The sequence below is a fragment of the Magallana gigas genome, chromosome 2, assembly GCF_963853765.1.
Source record: "Magallana gigas chromosome 2, xbMagGiga1.1, whole genome shotgun sequence".
In the NCBI taxonomy this organism is placed as follows: domain Eukaryota; kingdom Metazoa; phylum Mollusca; class Bivalvia; order Ostreida; family Ostreidae; genus Magallana; species Magallana gigas.
Genome location: NC_088854.1, coordinates 23,399,536 through 23,411,674, shown reverse-complemented (window position 1 = coordinate 23,411,674; position 12,139 = coordinate 23,399,536). Strand labels below are relative to the sequence as shown.

Here is a 12,139-nt window from a genome sequence, read left to right as displayed (position 1 = left end):
ATGAACAACTGTACATAGAACTAACTAACTCTCTCTCTCTCTCTCTCTCTCTCTCTCTCTCTCTCTCTCTCTCTCTCTCCTTGTATTTTGTTTAAATTTAAGGAGTTGTTTAAAGCACTTGAATATTTGTATTCTTTAGGAGTCGAACATAAAAGAATTAATATTTGATTTGGTGAAAAAAAAGTCTGATCCTGCACTGCGTTAGCCAAAGTACTAGTATGTGTTTTCTCTATCAATTTTTGTATACAATTATATAAATTATTATGCATCGTATTTTGTTAACATTTACTGTCATATTGTTTATGCATATGGATGTTTAAACCCTTTGTATAAATATATAAAATTGCAAGCTAAAACATATGGAATTTTTCTTTACTAAATGATACTTCAAATTCAACACATTTATAATATACAGCAAAGAAATAAAATGACAAAAGTTCTGATATTTCATTTCAATGACCCGTTTGATTTTAATATCTTCGGACCACTGGTTGTTTTTTTTTTCAAGTAGACTTGCACAAAGAGGGATATCGATACGATCGAGTATTATTACAAATGTTCAAATCTGCATGGGGACACGCAGGCAACTTTCAATTTAATATAATTTTTGTCTATAGGTATTAACTAAGAAACCCTTTTTTAGTTTTGTTCAAGAATTAAATAAGAATATTACATGTATGTACAATTCCCAGAGATTTAATTACGCAAAATCAATTAATAAAGAGGAAGACCAAAAAAAAAAAATAAAAAATAGAAAAAATAACCAATGATAAAAAAGAAGACTTACACATGTAATGGACTAAATGCTCACACGAAATATTCACTTGCACTACATCTACAGCAGGATAATGATATGTATTTCAGAAATCGCATTCACATTATTCTACGCATTCAATGCTTATTTTTGGATATCGTCTGTCCAATACCACACCAGGCCGTGCAGACAAATTGAATACCGCGCGTTAGCGCAATGTGATAATTTGTCTGCACGGCCTGTAGGTATTGCTGGTCTGTAGCTCCCAGTCTGAAAAAAAAATCGGATGGACTACCTCGGCCTGGGAGTTAAAGTTTCGTACGTGTTAAAACATTGCAATTTACGGCATATATGCAGTTGTATTATGTAAAGAGAGGACCTTGTTAAAAAAATTGTTTGTGTTATGTAATTTTGTTCAAAGAATGTATAAATTATATTGGATATGTGACATAAAGTCTTAGGGGTCTGGATACTTGGGGGGTGGGGGATGTATGGGGGGGGGGGGGGTGTCGGTCCTTTCCTCGGGCACCTGTGGTCAAGACGTGGCAGCATGTTGACGGAAGCCCCGGTTTAATTCTAGAAGGTAAGTAACTGAAATAATGTCAAATTTTGTTTGACCAACCAGTCATATATTGAAATGAAACATATAATGCATACTGAATGGAACCGTTTTTCGTAGACTGCAATTTAAAAAAATCTACACGATCCAGTTCTAACAAGCTTAATAATCAACCTAAGATAAATCATAGACTGCACAAAATATCCATGATGTCAGACTCAAATTCCTATATAATTAAGACGACTTGACTATTTCTTTCTTCTAACGTACTGTTTTATTACTCTTAACGATTAATTCATTTTAAATTTTGTTTGAAAAAATGTAAATATAAACAATAAAATGCTTCCTTTGATGATTAATGCGGGTTATGAAGTTATGGACCATTGCAGAAAATATTTACATAACCTGCTAACGCCAAATTAACCAGAAATTATATACGTCGCGGGCGTACAGAAACAACCTTAACGTTCAATTTAATTTTACCTTTTCAAAAGAACTAGTTAAAATGATTTGAAACTATCAGAACTAAACAGAAAATATAGAAATTTCAAACTGTTTTGATTTTCCATCGACTTTCAAGAATTGATCGCATCTGATCTGCGACATTAATTTAGATATACCTTCGTATTTCCATTTTTTTTTTTTGAAGAAAGTTAATGTATTATTTCTAGAGCTCCTAGCTTTAACGTATGTAAATATGTAACCTTTACAGGGTTTAATCAGGTGACCGTTAAGGCCCACGAGTCTCTTGTTTTACACAACTGTCCAGACAGCTGCTTGCAGGTGTTCGATTGCGAATTTCCAGTCCACCATTCTAAAATTTGGTACAAGTCTCCACAGTCTACAGTAACTTCTATTTTTACTCCTGTCATGTGGTAAATTTTGAATTTACTGGGTGGGTGTAAATACAAAATTTACAACATGACAAAGTTGTCATGTTGTAAATTTTGTATTTACACCCACCCAGTAAATTCAAGATTTACAACATGACACTCTACTGGCCAAGTAATGCTTATCTTGATCGAAGTTTAATTTTGACTGTATACCACAAGGTAAAGTTTTCCATGAATGTCTTTTTTAAAAAGTATGAAGAATCTTTAGAAAGATGCTCATTTAATCACTGAAAAGGAAGATGGACTCTTTGAAATTCAGCAAGCTGACGTGACTGCAATTTATTAATTACATGGATTAGACTGTTTGTAAAATTCAGAAAAACAATAAACCCAACACAGTTTCCATTTATTTAACACATCCAAAAAATGCCAGTAAACCAATAAAAATGTACATTTGTATGCAAGTAATTATTAATGGAATGGACCATGCATTATGGTCTTTGACTTTCTATCAAACAACATGAGAACGTTTTGTGTGTACTGAAGTACAGGAAAACTTGTTAAATTTTCTACATATGATGTTCAAATAGGGCTCTAATGAGTTGTGTATTTTCACCATGCAGTGATTTTTACATACACAAAAGTATGATAACTTCATGAAGCATTCACTTGGTATTCATAGCTTTCAGTTTTATGTATTTTTGAACAAAATGAAACACTTGCAATGAAAATTTAAACAAAAGCAGCTAGTGGCACATTTGAGCATAAAGATGTATTTCACAACAAAATTGCAAATTATTTTGATTTTGCTTCGAGAAATGCATTGGAAACTGTGGATCTATGTTGCAAAAATATACAAGAATTGTTTAAAAGGTATATTTAAAAAGTAATTTACATACATTGTATTAATTTTAAATTCCCTTTTTTATAACCATATTTAAAGACAAGTGAACAAAGGAATTTCACATACTAAAAAAAAAAAGTTATAGAGATTAATTGTTATATAATATATAATGGAGAAGAAGAGAAAATGCAAGAGAGAGGTATTTGCACTCTATTTGCTATGAAGACAAACTTCAAATACCTCTCCTTCCAAAAAGAAAAAAAGGAAAGTAATTTGATGCAAGATATTTGGAGAGCTTAACATTTATGCTACATAGAAATCAATGTACCGAACTTATGATTCATTTAGTTCCCACTTAAGAGGCCATTTTTAGACTGTATTAATCTCCTTAATAAGAAGATTTCAAGACAAGAATATAGTGAAATATCCAAATTTTAAAGGTAAAATTTATGGATTTTTTTCTGATTAAAAAATACAGGTAGTTTATACATGTGGCTGAACAAACCATATCTTAAAATTTAAGGTAGATGGTTAATTTCTTGACCATCCTGCCTCCTGAAGTGGATAAAGTCAATCTTTGAAGTCAGTACGTGGTTTGTGTAAAATAGGGCAAAACTACATGTCATATGAACACACAGCAATACAAAAACATCTGAAAAATGTTCCAAAATAATATGTATAACAGAATCTCTCAAGATTTTTATCCCTTAAAAAGAGATAGCAAATCATTTACGATTTCGCATCTGAGCACAAATATCCATGTAGCATAAATAAACATTTGCTCATTTGCAAACGTCTCAAAATAAATACACATATAGTGTGTATCAAGTTTCCTAATGGACTTGACATTGTGTGAGCAAACCCTTAGGTCGACATTTTCTCCCATTGCAGTACCATATACAATCATTTTGACTTACATATCTATTTTACTGGTATAGTTAGCTGCAGGTCTGTAGCTCATAATCTGAACAAATTTTCATGGGCTATACCTGGGACCCAGGTTGTACATCCAAATGCAGATAATTGGTAGTCACTGCTAAATCACAAAAAAAACTTTAAAAAGTGTATTTGACATTTCATGAATGCTTGCTTGGCAAGCCAAGTTTGAATATAAGAAAGAAAAAGTTTACCAACCTACTGTGGAATCATTTAATTTTGTGGCGGCCAATTTTTGTGGATTGTGGGTTTTTTGCTTATTCATCGAAATGTTATTTCTTGGATGCATCATTTTTCAGTAGGAAAACTATATCTTCCATTTCATGTATTAGTCTTGTCAAGGATGTAAATTTGTGGGTGAGGGCTACCCACAAATACTGTGAAAATTGGGTCACTACAAGTTGAAGTGATTCCTTAGTATTCATATTTTGGCTGGAATAGGTCTTTTTAGGTTTTGTTGTAATACACAAGATATCATTTGACACCTATATACTTGTACCTTAGTATATGATGCAAAAAACTACAAAAAATATGATGTTTGATGTATTTTTTCATTATGAAATATTTACAATTTCTGATTATAACAATATTTTTTACTTAATATTTATCAAATTATTAATAAATGTATCCTAGTATAAATATCAAATGTATCTGTAATTTTGTGTCGTACTGACTGTGTATTTTTGGATGAGGCTATCTCATACGTAGAGTCCAATACCTATAAAAATACGCAAAATTTTACAGATAGAAGGTTAATACATGTTCATCAACTCACAGACTAGAATACATTTGTACATTTCAAATTATCACATGTAAAGCAATGACACTCAAATTTCTCAACAGATGACTTTCCAACATTAACAAAAAATATTTCCCTTTGCAAGGTCACCGAAGGGTCAATGGGTGTAAACTGCTGTTTTCCCTTTATAAAATAACCATTTTATTTAGGCAATGTCTGGCAAATAAAAACTTTACAGTGACTTTCATTATGTTCACCATATTACCTTATACAATGACAATTTAAGACTGGCAAATACAATGTAATTGATGAAACCCATTGGAGTTAAAATATTCATGAGTATCACTATGTTATGAAGAATATTGTTAAAAGGAATGATAGTGCTGTTGACAAATATAAATTTATACTTCTTAAGAATCACAAAACTTGTCTATTGGGTCTATTCCACAGTAACACTTTCAGTGATAGAAGTGACAAAGTCATCAAATCCTTCTATGTTGGACTCGAACATTTGTATCTGACTAGAAATTTCTGCTAGTGCCTCCGTGACATTGGTTTCACCACTACACATAGTCAGCTGTGGAGCCCCTTGACATTCTCTATAAAATTTCCCCAAGTCTTGGTTTGGATCTGCTCCAGCAAATGGGGTTTTCTGTAAAAATGAGCAGATTCAGGTTGAAAAATTCTAATGCATCAATGGGAAAAGTTAATTCATTTAAAATTTTTTTAATTCATGGTTATATTTGAGGGTTGTCCCAGAAAATCATGAACGTCTTCAAAAATATTTTAACACTATAACAAACAAGAGGCCAAGGGGCCACATCGCTAACCTGAGCAACAATTGCCTTAACTCTGATCAAATTAGCACTACAGTATCAAAACCAAAATATCTTGACAACTAAGTACAGTTACTGTAGATCTTGCTCAAAAAATTTAAAAAATCTGCCAATTTCTATCCACATATTTTTATGGTAAATATAAAGCCCCTTGTGTTGCTGTAGCTGTAAGAAGATTTTTCTCTATTCCTATATAACCCCCCCCTCCCCTTTATGGCCCCACTTTTTTCTAGGGAATAATGGTCTGATCAAATTTTAATCTGCACAACCCATGCTTTCACACAGTTACTGCTTTTTAACTAAAAACTTTCCTAGAATATTTTTAAAGATTTTCTCTTTATATTCCTACATGTATGTAAAAATGCATCCCCCATTGTGGCCCACACTACCTCCAGGGACCATGATTTAAACAAACTTGAATCTACACTATCTGAGGATGCTTCCACACAAGTTTAAGCTTTCCTGGCCTAATAGTTTTTAAGAAGAAGATTTTTAAAGATTTTCTCTATACATTCTTCTTATGTAAAAATTCATCCCCCATTGTAGCCCCGCCCAACCCCCAGGGACCATGATTTTAACAAACTTGAATCAACACTACCTGAGGATGCTTCCAAACAAGTTACAGCTTTTCTGGCCAAACAGTTTTTTAGAAGAAGATTTTTGAAAAATACCAACAAATTTTCAATAATTCTAAATTATCTCCCCTTAAAAAAGGGTGTGGCCATTCATTTGAACAAATTTTAATCCCTTTCACCAAGTAATGCTTTGTGCCAAGTTTGGTTGAAATCTGCCCAGTGATTCTGGAGATGAAGATGAAAGTGTGAAAAGTTAACAACAACGACAACACTGCCAACGACGACAGACAATGGACAAATTTTGATCAGAAAAGCTCACTTTAGCATTCAGCTCAGGTGAGTAAAAAGTTAAAAATAGGTGCACAGCAAAATCACGATTTCCATAATATTTCATATTACAGTTGAACATGTTTTACATTCATTGAATCATTTCTACCTCATTTTCAATACATTTATGCCATGCAATTTTTTCAGAACACATCTACAAATATAACTGTGTGTTAGAAATTTGAAACTTACCAATTCCACCATAACAAAGTCATCTGGGGCAGATGTGTTACTAGATATACTTTCTGAGGGTGATAGGGCCTGTTCCAAACTTTTTTCTTCCTCCGACTTATTACTGGAGACTTGTTCATTAGATTCGATATCATTTTGCAGTTCTCTTTGCACTGTCATCTTAACTTCAGATTTGCCCTCCGCTTGCAGCAAGTTTAGGAATGGTACGTCTTCTAAGTCAGTATTGTTGATTTCCTTGGAATTTCTATTCTGAGCAAATGCCCCAACTTTTTGGTACGAAGTGAAACTGAGCTGCTTTTCAACACTATGAATGGAATTTAAAAACCCAAGATTATTCATGGTAAGACAGAAATGGACTAAAATTAAAATTATTTAATTAATTAAACTTTAAATTATCATACACCTTCAAAAAAATCAAACAAGAGACAATTTTATGGATGTCAATTCAATACAAGTTAAAAAAGAAAAAAGAAAAAAGACTTTCAAATTCCCTACTTTTCCTGTTTTTTGGGAGCCTCATTATTCTCCCTGTTGTCTGTTTTGAGGGCTGTCTTCTGCTGTATGTTGGGTGGCACCAGTCCGTGCTGTGTCATGCCGAGGAGGAAGGCTTCCCCTGGACTGTTGTCGAAGGTGGTGGAACACAGGTCTTGTCCATCAACACCATCCCCAAACAAATCCTCCGATGTACTGTTTCTGGTATAAACCAAAACAAAGCTGTTTTAATGTCTAATAAAAATATATGTTTCGTAATTAAAAAAATGGTAAAAAAGTAGTTACTGTAACATTGTAAACTTGTTGGTTTTTTCCCCGACACTGGATATTCTCATTATATTCAATCAATCATAATGATAATTCAATTACAAAAACTCACATGAAGTTATGTCATCATATGCTTGAAATAGTCCACTTGCATGATCGATATATATCATACATGTCTTATGATATTTAATTAATATATATTTGTCATCAACACAAAAAACACTAAGTACATGTATAGTGTAAAATTATAAATCGTTATCTTAAAACTAAAACTACAATTATGAAGAAATATTAATTAGTTTCATTAATATAATTAATTAAGGAAATTTATTTTTCTTCTTTTTGGAATTTTGAAAACTAATAATACATGTGCATTCATACACTTTGTGTTTGACATTTTGTTTGCATTATCACTGCATCCTACTTCCTTTTTGTGACACTGTTTCCTGGTTTGATGCAAAGACAAGTGCTCTGAGGTTTTAAGTATTATCTTATGTCTGACTGAAGGCTGATAACAGATCTTGTATATACATCCTGCCTATCAATTACTTTTATAATCATGATGATAGCATAAACAATAGATATACATTATACATTTACCATACTTTATACACTTGTAGGTGTACAACATTACCGATTCTTGAGAATTGTCTTTCTGACTGCATCAAATGAATAAGTGTGTCTGTTTATCAATTTCTTGCTACCAAGTGTTACATTTTTATAGCAACACATGCATAAAAACACTAAAGTTAACATTGTTGGGATGAATCCAACCTTGAAGCTTATAAATTCCCTAGGAATATTCCCCTAATCTTAACCATCTGAAGTTCATGAAATTTTTACCTATAGTTAGGAAAAACAAGTTTTCCGGCTAAAATTATCTAGAATCTTAATTTTTCTTAATTAATGCTAATTCATTATACCATTTAAGAGCTCTGCCTAAAAATTAGATTGTATATGCTGCCAAATTGTCAAACATGTATGTTCCTGTGTGGATATTTTAATAGATTGTACAGGAAAATCTCAAAGTAACTTTGGCTGGGAATTCTGACGTGTGTTTCTATTTAAAGAAAATTAAAAAAGGCCTTGGTGAACCACACAAATTCATTGTAAAGTGCATGTAACATGTATCTTAGAATATGTTTATGATATGGATGCTAGGTGGAATTTGTGCTCTCGTTGGAGTTCATTATTCATGAAAGAATTGCATTTAGAACAGATATCACACAATTCTATATTTTAGGGGTGTAATGGAGACTAGTCTGAGTCACCAGAAATGTAAAAAATGAGAAATTGTGGCACTATCTTCATAATAATATGTAGAAGTTTGTGCCTCATTTTTGACAAGATGCTGTTAGATTTCACAGATGGACATATTATGATACAGAATTGAATGTGAAAGATTTGATTTAAATTACATTGTAACTGGATGAAAACATATAGCAATGTGGCAACTACTCCAACCAGCCAAGTTACAAAGAAGGGAAAGTATTAAGTTCAATATTTTACCAAGGTACTATTTTGGTTGGAAAAGCAAAGTAAAAGGTATCTTTTTTCCAGGCATATAATATATATATTTTTGTTTGTGACACAAAATATCATAATACCTTCTAAAGCCCAATGAGCATGGTTTGGGAGTAGTTGGTCGTCTTGGACTGTTGTCTTTCTTAAAATGATCATCCTTCACTTCAATGGGAATTGCCTTGCAGGATTTTTGAGGTGTTATTAATAGTTTTGTTCTGTATGCCAGATTGATGTAGATGGTCCCAACAGGTGTTGGCACAGAACCAACCTTTATAGTCTGATAATTGTCTCCTAGCATGAAAAACTGGGGATCTCCTTGGTAAAACCGGTAGCATATCACATACTCATCAGCATTAGCTCCTTGCTGTCGGGAAAGTTTGTACGCTGGAGTGACTCTGGAAATACTGAACAATGTCTTTAGTGCAATACCCATTCGATTGTATACTGTGTATGAGATCCTGGCATTTACATCACAAGTCTCTTTGTTCAATCCTATGTACCAGGTTTCCAGTACCATGGAGTCCCCTTCTGATGTCTTGAGAGAAATTTCCACACAAACATTTTGACTTAATAGAGCTGTCTGACTGACTAAAGCCTTCTTTGTTTCATTATGCACTTCAGCTATATCTTTTATGGCCAGGTTAAACTAAAACATACAATATTAATTGCAAATATTACCTGTATTTTAAACCACAAAATATTCATTACAATTTAGTTAATTCTAATATTGTATGCATGCATGTGGTTTAGAATACAAAAATCATATTGATGCAAACAAAACATCAATTTTGTATGCCTTGTACTTCACATACTTAATGCAATAAATATAGAGAATGATTGTTTATTTTATCAGGCATTAATATCAAAAGCTTAAATGTGTTAAAAACCAGCAATGAACATATGCAACACATAAAATTTAAAAAGATTATCAATATAAATTTACCCAATCTGCTCCTGAAGAAAATGGTTTAGACTTTGCTTGGATCTTCTCCCCTAGCCTTGATTGCACAATTATTTGTAGACTTTTATAAATCAAAAATTTAGTAAATTTCTCCAAGTCTTTCCTGTCTTGTTGACTTAGTTTTGACATTTTTTAAACTATGGTCAGGTTAAGAAATAAAACAAAGCCATAAACTTCTGAAAAATGGATAATACGTTATGAAAACTGGATCCGAAAACAGCTGACAATCGACTGAAAAGACATCATTTTGCCTTTTCTGTCTTTCTCTGAAATGATTTCAGAAATGTTTACACGTTGAAATGTCAAGGCCGTTATGTTATGAGATCTATGTCGACAAGGTGCTTGAGTTAATGAACGAGATTTTAAACGAATCTATAAACGTTTTAAAGACTTAAATTTTTTTATTTACGGAATCAAGTTAAGTCGTACCCAACCCGACTCGCACCCAAACCAACTCGTACCCAAATATTTGAGTACGACTTCACTAGTCAACTCGTACCCACGGGAAAAATATATTTATACTAGGAAAATAAAATACAATAGTTCTCATTAATATGTTATGTTTTTTATTTATGTTTTATTTAACTTTAAATTAACTTTGCCTGTTGCCTAATCCATTTGATTACTCAAAAAAATATGTTTTAATTATAAAACAATATCTAATATAGTGATTTACTTACCATTTTCTTGCAGGAAACACACCTCTCTCGAACCATGTTGATCTTCCAAAAGTGATGAAAATGTGTGTTTCTTCTTAATTATGAGCAGCATGTTTATTTTGAACGGAATCACATAAAGCAATTAATTTTAATTTTAATTGATGATAGTTAACCTGCTCATAATCATTCTTTAATCCGTCCGCATTCAAGTATAGAATTATAGTATACCAGATTTTTATAACAAATTCTTTTAAATTTGTTGTACAATTAGCATATTAATGTTATCGATAATATACAAAACATAACAACATACGAATAAAAGCCATTCATTTTATTTTCCTAGTATAAGTATATTTTTCCCCGTGGGTACGAGTTGACTAGTGAAGTCGTACTCAAATATTTGGGTACGAGTTGGTTTGGGTGCGAGTTGGGTTGGGTAAGACTTGACTGTAATTCTTTATTTACTTCCGTCGGAATCAAGTGAAGTCGTACCCAACCCGACTCGCACCCAAACAAACTCGTACTCAAATGGTCCGGTCGTACCCAAAACTGAGTGGTTCACTCGCACCCAAATATTTGAGTACGACTTCACTAGTGAACTCGTACCCACGGGAAAAAATATATTTATACTAAGTCATAAGAAAATAAAATACAATAGTTTTCATTCATATTCATTCATATTTTGTTATGTTTTTTAGTTATGTTTTATCCTAGATCTCAGTGTATTTGAATACGGGCAGATCTATATTTATTATAAGAAAATAAAATGAATGGCTTTTATTCGTATGTTGTTATGTCTTGTATATTATCGATAACATTAATATGCAAATTGTATAACTAATTTGAAAGAATTTGTTATAAAAATCTAGTACAATCTAGTTCTGATGCGGACGGATCAAAGAATGATTATGAGCAGGTTAACTATCATCAATTAAAATTAATTGCTTTATGTGATTCCGTTCAACCGATCAACCAATGAGTTTGTCAGCACAAAATAAACATGCTGCTCATAATTAAGAAGAAATTAAGAAGAAAAACACATTTTCATCACTTTTGGAAGTTTTTATTATTAAACATTATATGTATATGACATAGAACTACAACAAATACACATGTGAGCGTATTACTGAAGTATATAACTGTTTAAGTACATACAAAACTAGCTGTCATATTATATGTTTAAGAGAAATAGTCTAAAATCCTTTTTAAACTGAAATAGACACTAGTTTAATATATTATATATTAATTTTAAAAAACTTTGCAAACCCCCGGAGATGAAATTATTATTTAGGCTAATTATTCAAATTGACATAGAACTACAACAAATACACATGTGAGCGTATTATTGAAGTATATAACTGTTTATAAGTACATACAAAACTAGCTGCATGTCGGTAGCTCCCGATCTGAACAAATGTGGATGGAAATTTTTTTCCGAATTAGAGCTACAGACATGCATCTAATACAAAACAACAAAGTTTAAAGCAAACGCCAAAAAATACCGTGGGTACGAGTTGACTAGTGAAGTCGTACTCAAATATTTGGGTGCGAGTGAACCACTCAGTTTTGGGTACGACCGGACCATTTGAGTACGAGTTTGTTTGGGTGCGAGTGGGTTTGGGTACGACTTCACTGTAATTC

General features: G+C 32.3%; 1 protein-coding gene across 1 annotated transcript; it reads right to left on the bottom strand.

The window, feature by feature from the left end:
• Positions 1 to 2,535: 2,535 nt before the first annotated feature.
• On the bottom strand, positions 2,536 to 10,163 carry LOC105322922 (autophagy-related protein 13). The gene is made up of 5 exons (XM_020065109.3): positions 9,822 to 10,163; positions 8,962 to 9,524; positions 7,091 to 7,288; positions 6,596 to 6,899; positions 2,536 to 5,317 (listed from the first exon to the last, which is right to left on the bottom strand). The coding sequence occupies exons 1-5, from the start codon at positions 9,966 to 9,968 to the stop codon at positions 5,105 to 5,107; spliced, it is 1,425 nt and encodes a 474-aa protein (XP_019920668.2). The 5' UTR covers positions 9,969 to 10,163; the 3' UTR covers positions 2,536 to 5,104.
• Positions 10,164 to 12,139: the final 1,976 nt, after the last annotated feature.

Bases quoted from the DNA above. Each gene is read 5' to 3' on its own strand.
- LOC105322922 (XM_020065109.3), bottom strand. From the start codon at position 9,968: ATGTCAAAACTAAGTCAACAAGACAGGAAAGACTTGGAGAAATTTACT. The intron at 7,289-8,961 runs GTATTATGATAT...GGTTTATACCAG, and splicing joins TGCTCATTGGGCTTTAGAAG to AAACAGTACATCGGAGGATT. The intron at 5,318-6,595 runs GTAAGTTTCAAA...TCATTTTTACAG, and splicing joins ACTTTGTTATGGTGGAATTG to AAAACCCCATTTGCTGGAGC.